Source organism: Motacilla alba, chromosome 2 (genome assembly GCF_015832195.1).
Source record: "Motacilla alba alba isolate MOTALB_02 chromosome 2, Motacilla_alba_V1.0_pri, whole genome shotgun sequence".
In the NCBI taxonomy this organism is placed as follows: domain Eukaryota; kingdom Metazoa; phylum Chordata; class Aves; order Passeriformes; family Motacillidae; genus Motacilla; species Motacilla alba.
In genome coordinates, this window is record NC_052017.1 from 3,692,805 (window position 1) to 3,715,649 (window position 22,845).

The 22,845-nt window shown below is 43.8% G+C and overlaps 1 protein-coding gene across 1 annotated transcript in view; it reads left to right on the plus strand.

Moving 5' to 3' along the window:
• The first annotated feature begins 800 nt into the window (after positions 1-800).
• CRHR2 (corticotropin releasing hormone receptor 2) overlaps positions 801-22,845 on the plus strand; it is a 146,798-nt gene continuing 124,753 nt past the window's right edge. Inside the window, exons 1-2 of the mRNA XM_038128007.1 lie at positions 801-1,395; positions 15,070-15,163. Of these exons, the coding sequence (XP_037983935.1) occupies positions 1,330-1,395; positions 15,070-15,163 (160 nt within the window). The 5' untranslated portion in view covers positions 801-1,329. The remainder of the gene's footprint in view (positions 1,396-15,069; positions 15,164-22,845) is intronic.

Genomic DNA, 22,845 nt, shown 5'->3' on the forward strand with positions numbered 1-22,845 from the left:
TAAAGGGCTTCTTATTGCAGCCAGGAATAGCAGAGGAGGTGCCCCACAGCCTTTAGGAAAGGTGTGCTGATGAATTTGGTGACCAATAAGCCATAACCTTTTTGCCCTGGGGTACAGAGGGAGATGGGAGATTTACTTCTCATTATCTTTGTGGTGGAGATCCTCACACCTGGTAATGTTGCATGTTGGACTTGAGGGATGTCCTGTTACTCTTGGAGGATAGGCAGGTGGTTCATAGTGCAGAGTGTCAGAGAGGATTCTCCCTTTTATTCTCAGGTTTGTAGGGGCCCACAGAATCATAAAAAGACTGGGGTTGGAAGGGACCTTAAAGATCATCCTGTTGCAACCATCCTGCCAAGGGCAGGGACACCTTCTGCTATCCCAGGTTGCTCCAAGCCCTGTCCAACCTGGCCTTGGACACTTCCAGGGATTCAGGGGCAGGCACAGATTCTCTGGGCAACCTGAGCCAGGGCCTCACCACCCTGATTACTTCCTAGCATCTAATCTAAACTTTTAGCTTAAAAAGCATCCTATTGCTACATGCTCCAGCAAAGAGTTACTCTCCCTCTTTTATAAAATACCTCTGCACACTGTGCACACAATGCAGTTTGTACCTGGGCACTGAGGGAAGCCTGTTGCTCCTGAAAGTTTTCAGGCAGTGAAGTTAACATTTTACCTAATGCCTGGCAGAATGGGGTGGTGGTGAAGGGATATTAATGTTCCTGGGGGGCTGTAGGCGGTGTATCCATTGCACCTAATTTTGGAAAATGATCCCCACTGCACCCAGAGCCTGTGCAAGGAGAATCCTCTTCCTCCTGGCCACTTTGGAGGCAGTGGAATTTCCAGCGTACGGGAGGGTGGAGGAGGATCCCCGTTACTTCGGGAAGCTGGTGTGGAAGGCGTCCCCATCGCTCGGGGAAGAAGGATCTCCATCACCCAGCGCTGGGCGAGGGGGCTCCCCACCGCTGCCGGCCGAGCGCGGGCGGAGCGGCCCCGCTTCCAGCCAGCGCCCGATGGAGGGGGGAGCCCCTCTGGCGCCGGCAGCCGGGGCAGAGCACGGTCCCCCTCGCTGCTGGAGCCCGTGAGGGTCGCGCTCCCCCGGGGGCCCCCCGCCGCCTCCATCCCCGAGGAATCCTGGGCGGAGGGCGGGCTCGGCTCCCCCTTCTCCCTCCCTCCCTCGCTGCCGGGGGTTTGCTCTGGGACGCGGCGGCAGCGCCGGGCTCGGCTCCGGGACGGCGGGCAGGGGTCAAGGGCGGCAGGCGGGGGGCGATGCCGGCGCCGGGGCAGCGCCGAGAGTCCGGCTGAGCCCCGGGCACCCCCCGAGCCCTCATGGCGGGGCGAGCGCCTCAGCGCAGCCTCCCCGCGGCAGCGGCCGCCGCGCTCCTGCTCCTGCCCGTAAGTGCCGGGGACGGGAACGGGGCGGGGGGTGCGGGACAAGGACCGGGACCGGGACTGGGAGGGAGCGGGGGGGACGCCCCACGGCCGCGGGGAACGCAGCGGGGCAGCCCCGGGCGCTGGGGGCTCTGCGTGGGGACCGTGCCCCGCGCCCTCGCAGGTGCGTGCCCGGCTCTGGGGCACCGCGGGCGGGCACCGCTGCCTGTCAGGTGCTGCCCGGCGATCCGCCCGTCCCCTTGGCCCTTTCCTGCTCCATCCCATGTGCTCTCAGAGACACTCTATGCTCGCTCACCTCTGGAGCGAGTCCTTGCGCCCTTTTTAGTGCCCCCTGCTCTGTGACACAGCCACCTTCGCTTGCCAGAAGAGCTCCCAGCACAGGGACCCCGCTGGGGTGGCAGCTCCTTGCCCCGGCGGGAAGGGGTTTTCCCGGCCATCTCCCCGCTCCCTGTTGGTCCCCGGTATCCCCGGCCTGTGTCCCGGTGCCTGTCCTGGCACCATGTGCTCCAGCAGCGATCGGCAGGCAGGGGTGGCGATGGGCAGGGCTCAGCCCACGCACCCCGCCAAGCACTTGCTCCGAGTTCCTCCGGAGTGAAACCCGCAGGAAGCTTTTCCCCGTGGTCCTTCTCCATCACCAGCATCCCCCTGGGAGATGCTGGGATGAGGTGGAAATCAGGTTGGCCCCTGTCGGATTGGACTTTCCCGGTGCTTTTTGGTGGCTTGTTTGTTTTGAGCGAAGGTTTCAAGTACGGTTAAGCCAGACTTGAAAACGTGAGAGGTTAAGCAGCATTGAACCTGTGCAGAATTTGTAAAGGCTGTTCCCACAGCTTTAAAAAAGTGGCAGTGACCCTTCTGAACCACAGTGTAATTGGTCTGTCTTTAACATTTCCTTAGATAAAGAAAGAAAATCTGTTCTGTTTCCCCAAGTTCTGTCTATTTTCTATTTTGGATTGGTTTGGGTTTTGTTTGTTTGTGAAGTTTTGTTTGTTTATTTTGGGGGTTTGTTTGGTTTTTTCTCCCCTCTCTAATTTAGAAAGAAAAAGAAAAGCCAGGTCAACAACAGGCTTCAGACACAAGCAACAATTTAATTTAATTTTTTTTTTTCAGTAGCTTTCTTGGAAGTGAAAGAATACTTTCTCACCTCCACCAGTGTCAGGTTTTTTTTATCCCCAAAAAAAGGAAGAGGTCAGTGCACATGGGATCACAGTGGCATGGGTCTACACACTTGCTGTTTTCAACCCCAAACCACTTGTTTCTGATCTCTGTTTCTTAGTCTTTTTTCTCTCCTAGTCTGTATTTTCTGTTACTGATTTTTTTTGGTCCATAAAAATATTTCCATTTGTCTTTATAGTGTGGGAGCTGTCAGTGCTGTTATCAAAAGAACTCAGGTATTGAGTATTTAGCCCGACTAATCAATTCTCAATGAATCAAGAAATGTTATGTGTTTCCTCTGTGGATACAATCTATGGATTTTCCAGGGTTTCCAGTTCTGCTGCAGCTTTGCATTTGAATTATTTCTGCAAATTTTGGTCCTTGTGTCGCTGCTTTAAAAACAAAACTGCCTCAAAAGAAAGGGAGAAGAAAAAGTAGATTAAGGATCGAAAAGTGAACTTCCATAAAATGTGTTTAGTCCAAGAAATGTGAACTCTGAGTGTATTCTCTGTGTTTTTATAGAAGAGCTTTTTTGGGTGGAACATGCTGGTGTCTGACAGGGGCTCGTGTATACCTGTGTGGGAAATAACATTTTGAATCTTCAGCTCTGGTTGCTCCAGCTGTAGCAGAAGGTTTTGCTGCTCCTTTGGGGAGTGTTTTAATCCCTGAATGTTGTCAATAAATCTGGATCTCTGCTTTCCAGCTGGAGGGAACTTTGCACCAAGAAGCTTAAGAGCAGCGTTTTAAAACTTTGGCTTAAAGCCAAAGCTCTTAGGTTCTTGTTTAACTTGAAAACACTTGAAAGTGGACTCAAAGTCAGTGACTTTATCCACAATTGTGGATTTGAGGAAAAGAGCTGCTTGTGAGAGCAGGCCCTTACCCAAGTAAGGGAGTTTAAATTTTCACAGCAGCCAAGCAATTGTGTTTTATGGGAGCTGCAGGTTTGCAACGCCCACGAGATGAGGCAACTTTCTGGTACAGAATTAGATCTGCCACATGAAAATGCTGGTGCAAATGACCTGACAGATTTCACAGGGCTGGTCAGCAAAAGGGTGAAGACTTGAACTGAGATTTATGTTCTCTTAAAGGAGTTCTGGACCTATGATGCACTTGAAAACACATTTAACTGAATGTGGGAAACAAAAAACAAACCATAAAACAAAGGCAAATGAGTCTTATGACATTTTTATATAAAGTCCTTGCTAAGTTCACGTAATTTTGATTTTATTCATCAAAACCAAAAGCAAAGCTTGCAATCATTTATTTGTTCTCCTGGAGCTGTTAAAAGAGCCAGGGCAGTGTGAGTGTATCAGCCAGTGATGACAAGTTAAATAGTATTCCTGGTCTGAGGCTGCCAAAATTCAGCCCTATTGTGAATTAATGCAGCATAAACATCTCATCAGGAGAAGCCTTTCCTGGGGCAGTACTTTGTCAGGGTTTAGTTTGTAACCATCCCGTGGCAATTACTGGATGTTGGAGGGAGGTGGCTGTGTGCTGGTGTTGGCTGGCTGCAGTTTTGCCGTAAAACATTTCAGTGATGATGTTCATCCCTGCCCTTAGCCAGCAAGAAAGCAGCTTTAGCTTTTGTGCATATAAGGCATCTGCTTACATATTATTATCCTGTCAAGAGCAGAGGAAAAGTCATGATCAAGTCCTCTGAACTCTGTGACCTTCACATTCCAAACCAGAATGTGGTTGTGGAGGGAGAGCTGGGATCTCTTTGCAGCCTGTGCTTTATCAGGTGCAGAATTTTAATTTCAGCCTCACAGGTTCTAACTCCACTGCTACATCAGTATCTCCAGGAAAACTCTCCAGCCTTCAGAAAAAAATGCCAAGGAGTGAGTTATGCTCATGTGATTGAGCTCCTTCAGCACCTAAAGGAGGGAGATGCTGTGCAGACTGTGCAGAGAGCTGGTCCATGGTGCTTCCTAGCTCCCAGATCATTCCCAGGAACTGTGTAAGATCCCACCAGATTGCTAGGGGCAGCAATGTGGCCAAGAGTCATTCCAAAAATTGAAGTGATTAAGGACATAGAACAGACCTTTGCAGTGCTGCATTTATTGGCTTTGATGGGGAATGCTGTGCTGCCATGGCTCTGGGCTCGCCCCAGGGAGGGGTTTTCCTCTAAGGCCAGCTCTTCATTGCTTTGAATTTGGTGATCAGATCTCTTTGTGTCAGGGATTCCTGAGCTCTGCTGCTGATGTGCTGAGCTGAGAGATTCACCACAAGAAAAACGGGGTAGTGGGTGATAGGGACTTATTAAGGATGTGTTTTCCTGTTTTCTTTTTATTTTCATTTTGCCCTATATATTAGTAAACCAAATATTTTAAAAATACTGTATTAGAACAAACATTTGCACATTTCTAGATTCTTTTAATAGTTCTGCAGATCTTATTTTTTGGGGAGAGGGGGAGGTGAGGAAATGTGGGTGGTAACAACAGGCTGCACATGCTGCTGAATCTGTTCCTTTGTAGTTTATATCACTTTCAGGTTTTGCAGCACTGCAAACCCAAAAAGGAGATTTAGGGGAAAGCTGATTTACTCTAGATTAAAAGTTTATTCCAGCAGATTACTTTTTTGCAGGAATTTTCTTTTCCACACCATGTCTATAAATTGCAACAGATCGTATCCATGTCCTTATTTCTTGTCATTTACACCACTTCTAATCCCAAATGTAGTCCGTTCATCCCTAAAGTGCAAACATTCATTGTTGGATGTAAAGCTGGAGCTGTCCAGCGAGCCCCTCTCATTTCCCTGCCTCGTGTGGATACTCAATGGCCTGTGTTAAAGCATTGCATAAACATTGTCTTTGCCTCCTTATCTTTCTATTCATGATAACTAAACTCTTTGCGATACTTTGCTTTATCAAATTATTTCTTTATACAGAATTGCTTTGTTTTACTGCTGATAATTCTTTTGACAGCTTTGAAGGTAGCTGTGTTTGATTTAAGTTGGCGAGTGTTGGGTAAAGTATTTTAATTTTCTTCTCTGAGAAGTTGTAGAAATTTTTCTGTGGTCCTTGCTACAAGAGAAGACAAATAGAAAGTAGATCAGTCAACAGACAGAGCTGTCCCTCAGGTGACTGTCTGCTTGCATCTCGTCAGTCACATCCAAATACATGAAAATTTCATTTCCAGTTCGTGGTGCCAGCGTGGGGATGTTTGTGGGATGCTCCCTGCAATGCTCTTTGACAAGGATCACGTTCTGTGGTAAGCCCTGCTCAGCTCCCTGGCCCTGGGCTCATCTGCTTTGGTTTTCAAGAGCAGATGTTCTGCTGGATCTTCTCAAGGGCTGGTCCATCTGGCTGTGGAAAGGAGAGAGAAAAGCACCTCACAGAGATGAATTCCAGTGTCCTGCCTGACTTCTGACTCCAAGTCCCTCCTTGCTGTGCAGAGGAGGCAACATTGAGAGTCAGGTGCTGAGAGTGTGCTGCTCCTTCCCCAGCTCTGGTGTGGAGAACTTGGAATCTGCCTCTCCAAACATCCCTCAAGCCTCATGTGCCTGCACAGAAACTCGGCATGTTTTCACTAAATAAGAAATAAAATCCATTTAATAATTCAAGAGCTGAAAAGTATTTCTTCCACAGAGCTGTAAGAAAATTAAGCTAATTAAACGAAGCCAATTAAAGCTCTATAAACTCTTGCATAATGCTGGCTGAGTAACTGTCCACTCTGGGTTGGGTATGCCGGGAAAGTAAATAGTGAGTAATGCAGATGGAGATTAAAATACATTAGCTGTCCTCACTGCAATGCTAAACCCTTGCCCTGGTAATAGTAGCTGCAGTGCCAGAGGGCTGGAGAGGAGCTGCTGCTTCCGAGGGCTGGGGGATAATCCCTGTTGCTGTTCCCCAGGTCCCTGGGATGTGGGAGAGCTGCTCAGTGCTGTTATCTCTGCACTGCCATGGTTTGGGAAGTGCTGTGCCCTGGCAGGGGTGGCTTTTCTGGTACAAAGGAAGGAGGAAAGGAGGCAAAAGGGAAGGAAGTGTGCTGACGGGCCTGAACAGGTTTCCTGTGGGGCTGCCAGCCAGGCTCTGCTCGCTGAGGTATCGATTCCCTTTGAGTGGCAGGAGCAGATCCCAGGCCTGGGCATGGCTTGGGTTTCAGGGGGCTCAGGCCAGCAGAGGCTCCTGAGCCACACCAGGGCTGTGCTGGGCACTGTGGCCATCACAGCTCTTCCCTTGCTTGTTTTGTGAGCAAACATCCCTGCCAGGGACCAGGCTGCTCCTTCTGCTATCAATTGGCTCTTTCAAAGCTGAGAGGAAGCCCAGTGTGTCCCTCTGGCTGCTGAGAATGCTGTTTCAGAGCTCAGGAAAGTATTTTGACCAAGTGTAATTCCAGTCAGATGCACTGAGGATCTGTCCTCATCCTGCCTCAAAACTCACCTGCTGGGAGATCAGCTGTTCAGTCTAGCTTGAATCTAGCTTGAACTTGAGACACCTTCCAAAGTGTAAGAATCCCCTACTTTATCAAAAGAAGTATCTTCATGAGGATTTTGAAGTCTTGTCAGACTTGCAGTATTTTTTTCCTTCAGAAAGAAAAAAAAAAGGATTAAAAGAAAATTTTATCTTTAAATACAGTAATAATTAAAAAATGTCTTTTCATAGTATTTGGCGTAATATTTCAATTATAATTATGTGAACAGAGTAAAAAAAATCTTAGAAACATGAGTGAGAAAAACCTCTAAGCCTCTGGATTGCTGATTACTGTTCAAGATACAGTCTGTAAGCTGTTTACTGTATTGCCCATTGAAAGGTTTGGGGAGTAATTGTTATCTGTGCTTCTTTTCACCGTAGGGACCATAAATCATATAGAAGCAAGGAATGGAACAATAATTTGTGCTGGAAGGGATTGCCAGAAGGCAGGGTTAGTTCCAAAACCAAATCATTCTCGTCCCCACTTCGACTGTGAAAATCTGCAAAGATGGAGTTCTCGCTACATCTCTGAAATGTCTTTTTACAACATCTCTTTTCTGATGCTCAGTCGTTGTCATGGTGCATAATTTTTTTCTTTATGTTCTATGAGATTTTCCCTTACTTCAGTTTGTGAATGATGCCTGTCTTGATGCTGTGCTGTCAGCTCCTGAGAGGAATCTGACTCCTCAGAGAAGAGTCTGTGATTCCCCTTCAGGTAGTGAAAGATAATTCCAGACCTGGAGTTAAATTTTGCTGTGGTACTTGGTTTTCAAATCTAGAAGTGGGCTCCAGCCCAAGAATTAGCAGTTTAAGGAAGGATGGAGAGAAAGTTCACTGCTGATACCCAGTGCCACCTCACTGGCTCATTTTTAAATCCCTGTCAGGAAATCTTGGGTCTGAGGAACATTTTGTGGAGGATACTCTGTTGGCATTTGATGGGAAGCTGAGCAGATATCTTCAGCTGATAAAGTCTTGATCCAGATGGGGTTTTTATCTTTTTTAGGTGGCAGAGACCTGAAAAACGAAGATTAGGAGCTCAGATTTGTTGAGCTGAAGCTGGGAGGGCCTGTGAGGGGTGGCTTTGGAAGTGTAGGGGCAGTGGTGACGATGCATGGGTGAATGATCCTTGCAGAAGCTCTGCATGTAGATAAGAATTAGATGAGGGAGGTATTTCCATTCACCTGGGTAAATATGACTTTTAAACTTGAGCTGCTCTGGATTCCCTGAGTGTTTTGTCTCCAGTGCATGAATATCTCACCCTGGACTCCATGTGTAAAGCACCGGTGATGGATTGTTCCTTGAGAGTGGTTCCTTCTTCCACTGAGCACTGGGGAGCCTGAAGCAAAGGCTGCTGGAATAGGGGGATGAGGTGAATCACATCGGAGCTGCTGAGAGGATTCACAGGAATGGGAATTGGGTGGGAAAAAAATAACTCACAGACCTAAGGAGAGGGCAGCCATGAAGGCAGGAGTGCCCTGAGGGGCTTGCTTCCCTTCCAGGCTCTGAATATGATACCCGCAGGTGTGGAGAATGACCAACAAAACTCTTCAAGGATGTGAAATTGAGAAGTCTTTCCATTAAACAATTTTATTTCAGGAGAGCTGCAGCTTGTGATTCAAATGCAGTTGTGCTCTTTTTTAACATCTCAGGTTGCTTTGGAAGACCTTGGAGACCTAGATGGACAAGTCCAGCCCATGGGTGGCCTTAACCAGTTTTGGTTTGTATCTCATGATTCAGAAAATGCCACAGCACCTGCGTGGCTTTCAGTGGATGAAGAACCTCCACTCTAAAAACTGCTTCAGCAGAGCATGTAGGCAGTGCTCACTGAAGGCAGATATCCAAGTTTCAAAGACAACAGTGAAGTTCAGCAGTGGGTTCAGTGTAGCAGGTGCTTGAGGTTTTTTTTTTTTAATTTATTTTTTCCATGAAGATTGATTTAATTTCATGCCTTAAAAGTGAGCATGTGTTTAGTTGCTTTATTGAACTGGGGTCCTAATTCCCATTCCATGCAGACTTTTAGTCTCTTTTTCCAGACTTCCTGGAAGGCTGCAGAACACATCTGGCCTCTAAGATCATGGAGCAGTGTCTCCTGGAGCATTCGGTGTTCTCTAGCAAGTAGCAATGTTTTATGTGACCACTTGGATGAAGTCAGCGGGAGTTTAAAGAGCTGAAGGATGATTTGAAAAGGAGCCTATTTTTCTTGAACTGTGCTCAGAGTCTTTCCCTTTACTGTAACCTTAGCTGGCTCAGGTTTCAGGTTGCAGGCTCCTGTGAAAACTTGTATTTAGACTTTATATTCCAAATGGAAATTATTTTTCTGGTGAAGCCAAGCCAAACAATTGTACACTGCCAAGTGCTGCTGCACGAGCAATTTTAAGTTACTGTGTTGAGAAAGGCCAAAAACATCTTGATGCAGAGGGCTGACCTTTTTGGTTCTCCAAAAAACAAAGTATTTCCAACACAATGACCCTCTGACTACTGTTCTTTGATAAGCATCTCTTTCAGATGCATCTTGTGGATGAAGTAACTACATGGCAGTGGATATAAATCCATCCTGGCCACTGTGAAGATGAATTTCCCCTCCTCTCCTGTGCTAATCTCTGGTTTTGTCCTGGAAGTAGCAGTTTTCATTCTTCTTATTGTGCATATTCCTTCAGGTGATTAGTACTTCAGCAAATTTTCCAGCTCTCCTCATTCTCTCCCATGTGTTGCCCTCTCTTAGAAGGAAAGAGCTGCTCAGATGAACACTGGCGTTTTTTATAAGAACATTCAAAGGAATATCTGGTGTTTTTTTCCCCAAAGCATCGTTTCCCCACACCAGTGATGTAGAACTGTTTCATTCCTTGTAGAACGAGATGCCCACCTGCCCTGGAAACTGTTCAGAGGATGAATTTTTGTCAAGGAAGTGTGGGATTTGCTTTGATTTTGCTGAGTTGAGCTCTTTCACTGATTACATTTTCATTGTGAAGTTAGATGCCTGTGTTTCCCTAAAATGAGCTTCTCTGCACACAAATGAAAGATTTTTGCTTTTAATTCGGCCACTGTTTGAGCGTGTCATAGAAGCTGGGGTGAGAACTCAGTCTCATTGTGGAGATGGAGTGAATTTATTTGCATTACCTAATTGAAGAACTAAAAATTAAATGCATGTTTCCCTTTTCTCTTGCGCTTACTTTTTTTTCTCTTTTTTTCCCTGAGTTGTGAGGCAAAGCTGCTAAGCAACAGCTTTTCTGTGTGCTGAAGACAATTTTGCTGCAATTTTGATGTTGAAACGAGGTAGCATTTGCAGCCTCAGATATTTTAAAGAAACACATGGGAAAAACTGGAGTCTTGAGAGCAGTGAAAGTTCCTAGAGATGAAGGGGAGGAAGAAGCATCCTCCTGACATGATCCATGCCACTGCCAGAGGTGATTTCTCAGGAGTGGAAAATGCTTTGGCTTTATAGAGAGCACAGTGAATAGTTCAGGGTGAGACTTTGTGTGGCAAAGAAGACATGAGATGGACCTTTCTCCTGTCAACTGTGGACATTTTGTGTTAATAACTCCCACATTTTTCCATGTTGGAAGGTCACTTCATCTTGCTCAGTAACAGAAAGAGCACAGATGATTAACTAAGATGATGGTGTGCTCGTGTCTTCTGCAACCATCATTTCTAGGAATGTTTTGACCTCTCCTTTTGTACGCAGTGTCTAAAGAAAATTTAGGAAGAATGCATCTAAGTGACTCTGTCCTTATAGTGCAGAAGACCCAGTCAGTGGAGGTCATTCCAATTAAAAGATTTAAAATACTGCAGATGAACTGCATCTGGAAAATTCCTGCTTCTCTTCCTGAATTCCAGAGGAATCCCTGTGTGATCAGCTCAGCTGCTGCTCTCTGTTTTGAAGTCTAAGCTATTCAATACAAATCCCACAGCTTTTCTGGGAGTGGCTTTCTGCTGAGATGCTGTTGTACGTCCATGGGATGGATTTCTCTGGGACCTCGGGAGTACTAGAAACTACATTTTTTTAAAGAAGAGTTTTTGCTCTGTTGCTTTGAGGCTGTGTCAGATGTCAGCACCTCTCAGCATGCCACCAGCAGATGTTTGACAGGGAGGCCTAACAACTGCCTTTTATTAGAGCACTGCAGAATGGCATCTGGGAATTCTTGTGGGAGGGTGGGAAAGGGGAGTGTGTGCATCTGTCCATGTGTGGCAGCACCCACTGCCTCCAAATTCACCTGCCCCTTGGCAAGGGGTGTTCCACTGTTGTGGGTCATCCTTTTCCTCTTCAGTCCTTCCCTTCGGCTTGCATTCTTGCTGACTTCACCCACTCTGAGAGATTTAAATTTACCAAATGCTCCATTGAGTCTCTGTGGTAGCCCCATGCTTGTGCTGACATTTTTGGATCCTATCCATAGCTTTGGGGGCTGGTTTGTATTCTAAAGCCATTCCTTTATATTCCTGAAGCCATGTCTTCCACGTTTGAACGGAGAAAAGAACCTCTCCCATGCAGGTGAATTTTACAGCACCATGTTCATTTGGTTTTATATTTCTATATTGCTCCATAGTGGAACTCAGTATTTCAAACCAGGACTCTTTGTTAATTCTTCTTAAAATGAAGTTACAAATCCTCTCTAAGCTGGATGAAATGAGCACAAATGCTGGTAAGAACTGTGAGTAGGCAACTCTTGTGTCTCATAGTTGAAGTCCTCTGAAAAGATCTTTCATGAATTAATTAAGAGCAGTGACCATGTCCAAGGGGAAAGACCCAGTAAAATGCCCATTAGAGAGGCAGACAGTGACACACCAGAGCAATTCATCCTTTTCCCAAAGTCCTCTCAGATGTGAATGGGAAGTTGACCAAAGGCTGTGTATTTTTTTTTTTCCTGAAGACTCAGAGCTGGCCTGCTTTTAGTTGGTGTCCCTGCTTTGGAAAGTAAAAGATTGATTTCCACCTCAGTCTTTGGCACAGTACATTAGTTTTATTTGTTCATAAATGTTCACAGTGGTTCAGAGGAATTAAGTTGGACATTTCTGTGCATGATTTAGGTAAATTTTCAGGACAAAAAAAAATATTTGAAGGGCAGAGGTTATGGAATAGCTGTTTTAAGAGAAATGCAGTTTGAGTAAAGTCATGCATTAGTGACCCAAAGCTATTATTTCAGTACTTCAGAATGTAATTTCTGTGCAGTCATGGGCCCAATTATTTATCTTCACAATTCTACATTACTGAAATATTTCTCTTTCTTTGTTTGTTTTGCAGTTTTTTATTATTGTAAAAGGGGTTTTTCATGGCTGGCCTAGAACACAGACTAGACAGAGCTAAAGAATAAAAGTAGGGATTTATTCAAAGGCCTCCATGGATGCACCTTGGGCAGCACAAGAGCCCAGCCAGGGCTGCACCCAAGATCAACCAAAATGGTCCCAAAATGCACGAGCGCTCCCGGGGTCTCTCCCTTAGCTCAGTTCTGATTTATTTGCATATTCGAGTTAATTGTCCAATTGCAGCTTTAGGTTATGAAGTCCCATCCTTGTTTCTTCTCTCTCCAGCCCATGCTGTTTTTGCTCTTGGGCTGAGCTTTGGATCATTTGTCCTTGGTGCCCAGCTGGAGCAGGAATTGTTTTGTCCCCCTGCTCTGTGCAGAGAGCTCAGCATCCCCTAATATGAAGCTCAGAACTACACACTGAAGCAGTACAGAACCTGAAAAATATAAAAGCTAAAACCTGAGGCTTAGTTTGGGTTTGCCTGCTTTAAATACAGGGTTTTTTTTTTTTAAAAAAATAAGTTTCATGCACAGCAAGGCTGTTGACTGTGGTTAGCGGAGAGAAAATGAAACCAAAAGTAACATAATATGTGGAAGGCACTTTTGCCCCCAGCCAAATTAACCTGAGCTGACCCTAAGGCAAATGTGACATTTAACCTTTCCTACTCCTGCCCAAGCTGTGCTGAGCTTGACCTCTCTGTGTTCTTTCCCACCGTCCTGGGCAGGGCACAGCTGAACTCGCGGCGTATTTACAGTACCCGGCGATGGCTTGAGTTTCTTCTTTGAAGTGAGGCAGTGCTTTTGGCCTGGGAGGTGGCAGAGGGGTGAGGGATGGAGGGTAAGAAATGCCTCTGCTGTGTCAACTCAGGTGCCTGGGTCTCACATGAGACAGGACCGCTGCAGAGTCTGGCTTTTGGGAGCTCCGTGCCTCGGGAGGTGGAATCTGTACCTGGCTTTATCTCCTTGACCTGACCATGCATGGAGGGTTTGCTGCTGGAGGCAGGAGTTCTGAGCCTCCCTGGATTTTGGAATGTGAAATGCAGGGAACTCTCAGAACTCTGGGCCTGTGAGCCAAGGAATTAAACACAAGATTTGATCTGAGACTTTAGAAAAGGCTTCCAGACTTAGGTGCTAGAAGTGAAAATGTAGATTTGTAGTTTAAAGCAGAGATCTGTTAAGTAGAAAAAAGTTTAAAGTTTTAGAGTACAGTACAGTAAGTTTGTGTGTTATAACATGATTTATTAAAACATGAATAATTAAAAAAGCTTACACTGTGGTATGAGCCTATAAAACAAAATATTTAAGAATTAGGTAAAAAATACAAATATCTTTGTTAGTAGTGTTTTATTAGTTAATAAGTCTTTAAAAGGTCTTGTAACTAGAATTCTTGGGATTTTTTGAGTTATGTGGTGAAGATGTGAGCTGAACTCACCTTTCCTACCTGTGTAAAAGATAATAAAAATAAATCACATTATTTAAAACAACTTAGAAGTCCTGTCTCTAACTCATTCAAAATACATCACAAATCCTCACACCTGGAGGAGAAACAGCCCCTTAATGGAGTTTGTAAAAGAGTGTAATGGAGTTTGAAAAGAGTGAAGTCTGGGAAAGGCTTTCTATTTGTACTTCAACACTTCCTATTTTATAAAATAACAGCAAAGCGAGAAATAGGTAGAAAAAGGTGCTGCACAAAGAACAGTTGTTCTTCAGAACAAACATTGCTGATGGATTCTATTGTCATGAGCATTTACCCTCCTTTTTATCAAGTGACAGAGAATTCAGTGACATAAAATGGGTTCCTCAATCACTTAACACACCTCAGAGCACTGAAGTACAATATCAACCTTCAAGGAGTAGGGTTGTCCCCCTGAGTAAAAGCTGCTGAATTGTGTTGGAACCATTCTGTGTAAACAGGAAGCAGAGGCATTTTGTGTGTTACCATGGCTTTATATCCCCCTCAGAAAGATTTTTAGTCTGAAAGATTTTGTTTCATAGATTGAAAATGGAATTTTCTGTCATTGATTTGTCACTCCTGAATTTTCCTGCCACATTTTGTTCTGCCTTTCTTAAAGGACTTGCTCCAAGCAGGATCCCAGCTTGGCTCTGTATTTTATTGTGGGTTTCTCTCCTCTTTCTGCACTGGGTGCTTTATTTTGAGTGTGAAAATTAAAAAATCCCCATTGATTTTCAACTCGATTTCCTAAAATTTACTTGAGGTTGTACTATTACCTTGTACTGAACCTGCAGCTTTCTCAAAGTGACCATGTTGGCATTACTGCTTTTTCTCACTGTAATTTGCCCTCAGTAAAAGGCTCAGCCCTGAATGCTGAGGGTTAGAAACTTGTGTGTCTTCCATTGGCTAAAAAGAGCCACAGGATGCCTTACAGGGATGCCAAATTATCCTGTATATTCCATAGAAATACCTTCTTCAAGCCCTTTGAACTGCCCTTTGCCAGTTGCTGTATCTCTTGAATGGGCAAGGATCTTTGGCACCCACATTCCAATTAAAAGTTCACTGAGAAAACTCAACACCTGATCTTTAATGGGATGTGATTCAGCTCTGCTATTTCAGGCGTCTCCTTTTAGGTGAGACAAAGGGGATCCTGAGCTTTGTGAAAGGCATTGAGCAGCTCCCACAAGGAGAGATCCAGAATAGGTCGTTAATTTTAGTTTCCTGCATTAGTCAGGTGAGTTCCATGTCATGCCCTGGAGCCGAGCAAGTACAGCCACAAACCTTCTATGTCAGGGGGTGTCTGTACCTGAGTAAATCATGAATGGGAACTGCTCTGAGACTGCTGGCGGCTTGTTGTACTGATGAATGAGAAAATCTGTTCCAGGCTGCTGTGTTACCTGCTTGGTTTCTTTCTCTTTATCCAGATAGTTCTCCACTGTGAATCCTCTGTGAACCTGCCCTTGTCTGTGCTGCTGGAAAAGTACTGCGAAGCTTTGTCAGCCCGCTCCAATGTCACAGGTATTTACTCCTCCATTTCTTGGTGGCTTCTTGTTACTGGAGGTTCCATTTTCAAAGTGTCCTTGCTCCAGGAACATCTTTTCCTGCTGAGATAAACATACTGTCTCCAGCCTTGGCTTTTCCTTGGTGACAATGTGCAGTGGTGTGACAAGGAAGGAGAACCAGGAATTTTAAAACACCTGGAGTAGTTCCCTCCAGGGGAACTACTTACAGCTCTTTCTCATAGTTTAATCTGTTGAATTAGCTGTACTTGCTGACTGATGTGATAGTTGAAGATTAGTATATTTGAAGTGTCTCCTCCATTTATCCAGACCAGTTTCTGGAAGCAGAGCAAAGCTCTGGTCTCTTGGCTAAAATACACCAGTGCAGAAATCACAGAATCACAGAATTTCTAGGTTGGAAGAGACCTTTAAGATCATCAAGTCCAACCCATGTTCCAAGACCTCAACTAGATCATGGCACCAAGTGCCACATCCAGTCTTTTTTTTAAACACATCCAGGGATGGTGACCCCACCACCTCCCTGGGCAGATGATTCCAGTATTTGACCACTCTTTCTGTGAAAAACTTCCTCCTTAAAATGATGCTGTAAGAGATGTGAAACTGGATCCAGCTTTGTTTCAGAAGTGGGAGAAGCACACTCAGAGCTACTCCTCTGCAGCGTGACTTGCGGATGTGTGCTGCAATGAATGGTGCTTCTGGGGGAAAAACTACATTTCTTCCCTTCCTCTTCACTTTCTTTCTCCCTCTGGTGAATATTCATGGAGGGAGGAGCTTAAAGTATAATGTAGGTATTATCATTCAGCCAGTTCTCTATCCCTGGGAAACAGCAAAGGAAACGAGGCTCAGGGAATTAAAAATCTTTCTGTAAAATATGTTGGATCAGTGGTATTTTATTCTGACTTAATCAATTCCATAAGGACAATAAGCTGATCTAGATATCAGACTGAAGTGTGAAAGTTGTGGTGCCTTAACTGCCTCTCAATTTGCATATAAATGGGTGTGTTGACCTGTATTAGGAACCTGCCCCAAGCTCTGCCCCTTGGTGCCATTGCGTTCCAGGGAGCAGCTCTGCCTCATGTAGCAGGTTTGTTTGTATCAGTTTAATGACCATCTATTCCATTCCTTGGCTGGAAACAAAGGGAAGATAAATGAAGTTCTATATTTGGACCTTTCTTTTAGGTGTTCTTTGCCTTTTGAATGTGTTTGTAAATGTTATTGTAAAACTTGCCATTTATTCATGAAGTGTTTTTCCTTGTGCAGAGCTTCTATTTTAGAAAAAAAAAAAACCACCAAATTTTCACGCCAGGCTGTCTTAGAAGTCAGCAAACAATTTATTTTTCAGTTGTTGACAAAATATAATTTTCTGGGCTGTTTATGTGATGCATGAGCACACGGCATATTCTCCAGTGGAGTGTGGCTACTGGAACAGAATTTTAATGGGAAAAGGGAAGGGAGAAGCTACAGAAGCCTCTCTCCTATTCCACTATCTTTGTGAGGTATCACTGATCAGAGGTAAAGCAATGCTCTGAAATTAATGGAAGTTGATTTTTACAGTTGGTCTAACATGCAGCTTTTTTAGAACAAGCTTTCCTATGATCCTTTAAAATCCTGTGAACCTGTACTGTGCTTTGAGAGTGGGTTTATACAGGTAATAAACCCCAAATACAGTACAAGCATGAGGTGAACTTTGGGACACCATGGTGACAAAATTCACTTCTTTGCCTAGCATGGACCAATGTTCTTTTCTCAGTGTGGTTGGTCATCAACAAGGACATGGTGGTTCCCATGACCTGTTGGTTTTGTGCTCCATGGAAACTGGATCTTCCAAACAGTCTGGGCTATTCAGCTATGAGCTTCCTCATTAAAAATGGAGGTCTGCAATATAATCACCACCTCTTCATGGTCACTAGAGCTCTGTTGGTACAGTTAAAGACCAAAGCATGATTTAATCCTAAATTAAAACCTAAAATGGAGCAGAAACGAAATGCTTTTTCTTTATTGGGGTCCAAGCATAATGAGCTTCTGTAACTGAGTCTGCTGTAATATTTCAGTGTCCAAAATGAGGTGAGCTGTGTTGCAGCCGTCGTTTTGAACCTGATCATGACAAGGATGTGTCACATGGGAACACTGGTGACCTCTATTCAGCAGCGTGGATGGAGAGAACCAGACCACAGAGCCTGCAGTGTCTGAGTCTTTTCTCTGGCTCCTGTTCTTTGACATAGTGCAGATATATTCTAGAAGGGGAAAAAAAATCAAGAAAAGAAACCCAAGGAGAGCCATATTGAACAATCTTTATTTAGCTGGGAGAACAGTATACATTAAGCTTTGTAATTCGTTATCTTCCCTGTTTCTTTTCCAGAAGATGCTGTTAATTAGTCCAATATGTTAATTTCCTCCTCTTATAATTACTAATTTCACCCCCAAATATGTTCGCACTAAGTATCCCAAACAGATGGCATAAAATGCTTTTGAGAATGTAATGCATGGGTAATTTCACAGAATGGCTGAGGGAATGACATTGTAAATTCATTCTGAAACAATTTAAACCAAGAAATACTTTTTCGGAGTTGGAAAGCAACATAACTCATTTTCTCTTTTGGGCATTTTTTCCTTGAAAAATCCCAAGATGGATTTTTTCAGGATTGCTTGGATTCAGCTCCTCAGCGGGATGATGTTGTCAATGAGTGGTTTAGGTCATTACAGCATCATCATCAAAGCCATTAGCAGAAGTAGGTTTAGCATGAATTTGTAAAAGTGTGAGTTAGCAAAGTTCAGTGTCAAGGTCCACTCTGTCACTTTTTACGTGGATTAATCAGACAGAGGAAAATCAAGTTAGAATTGAGATAGAATTATTTACAGAGAGATGAAAAATTCAAAAGGGTAAAAGGGACCCTTCTGCTGAGTCATGAGGGTTAGACTTGACCTCCCTTGCTTAAACTCCTTACAGAGCTTAGGTGAGCTGCAGCTCAGTCCAATCTTAGTCCCAGACCTGGTCAGTGGTTTATATGTAAAGGATTACACATGCAATTAATTAGCATCACCTAAAGCACCACCATCAAATGTATCCCAGTAAAGGGGGATCTTAATAGGATGTTGTAAAAACACCAACTTACCACAGAGTTTTTACATGGCTTCTGAACCAGCAGCAGTCTGAGGTTTGTTCACAGTTTTTAGGTGGATTGTTGGAACCCTGGATACTGAGAATTTCAGGCTTTCTGTGCTGACAGACACTGACCCTCAAGAGAACACTGCATTGATCTGAGGCCGTGGAGAAGCTTCCAAAATGGAATGACAGAACTGGGATTGTGGGGGTGGAGTTTGAATAGAAGTGTGTGATATCACAGGGTGGGAAATTAAGAGCTAAAAGTTTTAGAATATAGTAATATATGTGACACAAGATAGAAGTTTTAAGGCAGTAGCTGGTCCTTCATCACCTTCTTCTTCATGGGTTTGGGTGGTATTTTGTAATTAGACAGAGAAGTCTGCATTGCAGGACATGTGTGGTTAGTTATTAGGTTAAAAGTAAAAATAATTTCAGTGTCATTTCTTAATTAGATAGTTTAGCCTTAAAAGACCTTGTAAAGAAAAATAGTTAGCCATTTTGTACCTTATTAGTGAAATACTGCAAAATTCATGCCTTGTAAGACTGTAATATAGATAAGAAACAATAAACATCTAAGTCTAAACATGAAATATCGTCTCGAGAGCTTCAATCCCAACCTTAACAGAGGCAGAAAAGAAACCAAAAACCAACAGTGGATTATAAGATTTTTAGCAGTTCCTAATCACTGACTAATTTAACATTTGCAGAGGCTGTCAGTAGAATTTACTACAACTACAACAGTCAGTCACAGAGCTAAGATGGCAACATTCATACTACACTTTCTGTAGGTACCTAAGTTTCCACCCTGGCCACAATCTGGGTAGGTAATTACTGTCATTTTTAAAATTCCAGTAATAATGGAAGGTAAGGAGTGTTCCAAGGCTGTCAAGGAATGACTGGATATTCCCACTGTCACTCCCTACCCATGGTCTCTGCTCCCACCCTGGACACACAAAAGTCCTTGGAATGGGGTCAAGGGACACTTCACCAAACTCATTTCACAAAGACCATGGCCTAGCAGGAATTCCTGGGGATTGCAGAACAATCCAGAAGAGATCTGGGTCGTGGGGGAAATGCTCCACACCAGATGGGAAGTGTCTTTGTGTTTGTGAACCTGAAGAAAAAAATTGTATTTAATTATTACTTTGCTTTCATATATAAGAGGAATTGGTTGAAATGGCAGGGTTTTTTTTAGAGGACTCAGGTTAAGATGTTTCTGATGTTGTAATTTCCTGGTCTGGTTTGACTAGAACTACAGTGATATCTGGGATGAGCAGGTGGCAATAATTCTATATATCTGTGTGATACAGGCACTGAGTTACAGCTTGAATTTTTATAGGAGCTTAGAGGACAGAGGTCAGTTCACACTGATATTCCATGCATTGTGGAATGTTTTTGCATTATGCCCTTCACATCCCTTGCCTTTCCCATCTAACGTGTTTCCACAGGAGACTGCAAGTCTCAGCTTGCATCTGATCCTATTTAATTTTGATCTGCATGGAAATCTTTTGATCCCCCTATTTGTTCCACTGACACATTTGACCACACAATCTTTAAGACCTTGTCAAAACACAATTCATCTTACAAAACAGGAATTTTGTCCAAAAAAACCACCAAAACAACCAGCATGTGGATGGCCAATGCTACTGTGCCTTATCAGTATACAAATTATATTCTCTGTTTTTCTTCTCTTTCTTCCCTTTCAGTCAGTTTGAAGGTTGCAGTTTGCATTTATGGTGTTTAAGTGTGTTCAGACAATCCAGTAAAGGAGAGGCAGTAAATCAGATGTCATGCATTTCATTTCAAGAAGTCCTGGGATTGCACTGAAAGGAAAAATGATTTGTTCCTCCTGGTGACTGGATCCTCTTGAGCTGGGGGTTGGTTCCTTGCCCTCACTCTGGTCACTTTGTAGTGGAACCATCCTGATTCTGAGTGGTGCAGGATTCCACCTTACAAATCCAGGCTTACACTACTCCTGTGTTGTTGTTTCCTGTGTTTTCCAAGTCTCTGGGGAAGCTGTGGTTTTATGAAAGTGTCGGTGGATATGGGAGGAATGTATCCAGGGATGGATCCATGACTTACCAAAGATGCTCATCAAGTCTCCAGCTAACCTGACATCACTTGGAGTTTGCCATCATTTTCCCAGTTGCTGGGACAGTGTTTTATTCTAGAGACTCCTCCCAGAATTGGGAATGTATGAATAGTGTTGTTCTTGGCTGGCCTGTTAGTTTTAAATAATCAATTTCAATCATTCTTCAATCAATGATCCTTTTAGTGGATGAAAGTTTTATGACACACAAGCGTATTTTATAATTTACTTTCCATCCCGAACTGCAAAGGTGAGCCCCTCTCTGCTCCAGGGGTTATTTATTTCTGTACATCACACTGTTCTATTTCCTGGAAACAGAAGATCTGGCATCATTACATCCCTAAATATCCCTCCAGAGTAATGGTATGGCAGCAATTCTCACTGCTTCCCTCCTGATTTTCCCAGCAGGCCACATCAATGAGCAGTCCCATTTAGAATGAGCCTTGGATGGGTGATTTATTTTCACAGATGCTTTCACTCCCTTGGCGTCAGCCTGCTGGCTGCAGCTCCCCACGCTGCTCCTGCAGCTGCCTGGGGGACAGGGTCACAGCCACAGCACCCAGTCACTGCTCCTAGGCAGAAAGATAACCTCAGCCATCAATGTTTGCACCATCACCACTCCAGCTGGGCACCAGCAACCTTCCCAGTGCTTCCTATTTTCAGATGTTGCAACAGCACTATTTAAATAGAGGTGATGATGTTGGTTTACTTTCCCGCTGCCCCAAATGACATACCAGGCAGTCTAGCTCTGCTTGCTTGTGCTTCCCAAAATAAAGTTGACAGTGCTGGGTGTTGTTGAACAATTTGTATTACTGGCCTTATAATTTAAAAAGTTGCATTTTTTCAAGTTTGGTACAGTTCCAAACTGAGGGTATGGAAGTCCTTTGTGTATTAGGAAACTGTAGACAGTCCAACAAGTTTTGTGGTCCACTAGAGAGGATTATTTAGAGTAAGAGAAAAAATTAATAATGCCAAGGTTGTGGGTTTGTATGGCCCATTCACTTAAGAGTTGGACTTGATAATCCTTGTGGGTCCATTCCAAATCAAATTATTCTGTGATTTAGGTTGGAAAAGGCCCTTAGGATCATCCAGTCCAAGCATTAATACAACACTGCCAGGTCCACCACCAAACCATGTCCCTAAGCACTGCATCTGATTTCTACATTTGCTGTAGAAACAAAATATTTATGAGGGGTTTGGGGTTTTATTTGTTGGGTAAATGGTTTATGGATGAGATAGGTAAACACATCTAAAGGTTCCCACTTTTATCCTAGGTGTCCAGAGGCTGATGAGTTCTTCCAAATCTAAACCAATAAATCTCTAAGCTGAGTAAAGGAGGCTGTAAAATGCACAGTATGGAACATGTTTCAGTAAGAAGTTGCCCCAGTGTCTTGAGCCCATGGAAAAGTGTTTTTGCAGAACCTCAGTAAAAGCACCAAAAGAAGTAATCTTCCTTCTGATTTTACATTACACAGGAATGTAAAGACCCTGGGAACAGACACTGCTGAGGTTTTTTCATATTTCAGAAGAGTGGCACACCTCAGTCCTGGCTCTGTCACTTCTGTCTGGTGCATTCCCAGCAGCCCCTCAGTAATGACTTACAATGCCCCACTCCATCAAATATACCAAATATTTGAATTTATACGGTCGGTACAATAAGCACAGTTTGCTGAAAGTGGTTTCTAAACTAGATAGCATTTTTTGCACACCTGATAGATAATAATACACACTGTAGAACTTCTCATTTTGTCGAGTTCCACAGAACAGATTGAGTGCCTTTTCTGTTGACACAGAATCGTCTCACTGTGTCTGCTCCTAAATGGAAACATTCCCTGTCCTTTAAATCAGCATTTCTCTGTGGGTTTGGGGGGTGATGAGCTCTTCAAGGGTTAAAATAACACCTTGGCCAATCTAAGAGTAAACCCACCAGAGTGCTACTACAGAGGGCACTGTTCTGAAGGATGGGTGGTTCAGTGGATGTCCAACATCTGCAGAGCTGCAGGATCACTATTATTAGAAAATGGGAGAGGTTGGGTGGATTGGCATTTTTTGGTTGTTGTTTCTGATTTCAGTCTCGTGCCCAATTGTGGGAAATGGATTTATAGAGAATTCTCCAAGCCTGACAGAAGGTTCCCACAGTGTGTGCATCTGTGTGCAAACCTTGAGATGAGAAATGATGACTTAGAAATGCCCTGGAATAGAACAGACATTGCTGAGAGAGAAATTGAACTAGAGACAAATTCAAAGGGTGGCCTTGCAAATAAGACTGGATACTTTGGAGATATAGAACTGGGAAAGATGCATTGTAATAGGACCCATGAGAGGTAATTTCAGATAATTAGCTTTAAGGCATTTACAACATGGTGTGGCAAAAGCTGATAGACCAAGAAATGCTTGTAGTGTATTGTAATTAAGAAATAGTTGGCTTCTGACATGATTGTGATGTTCTGGGTCAGAAAAGAGCTTTGTCCAACACCCATGAATCCAT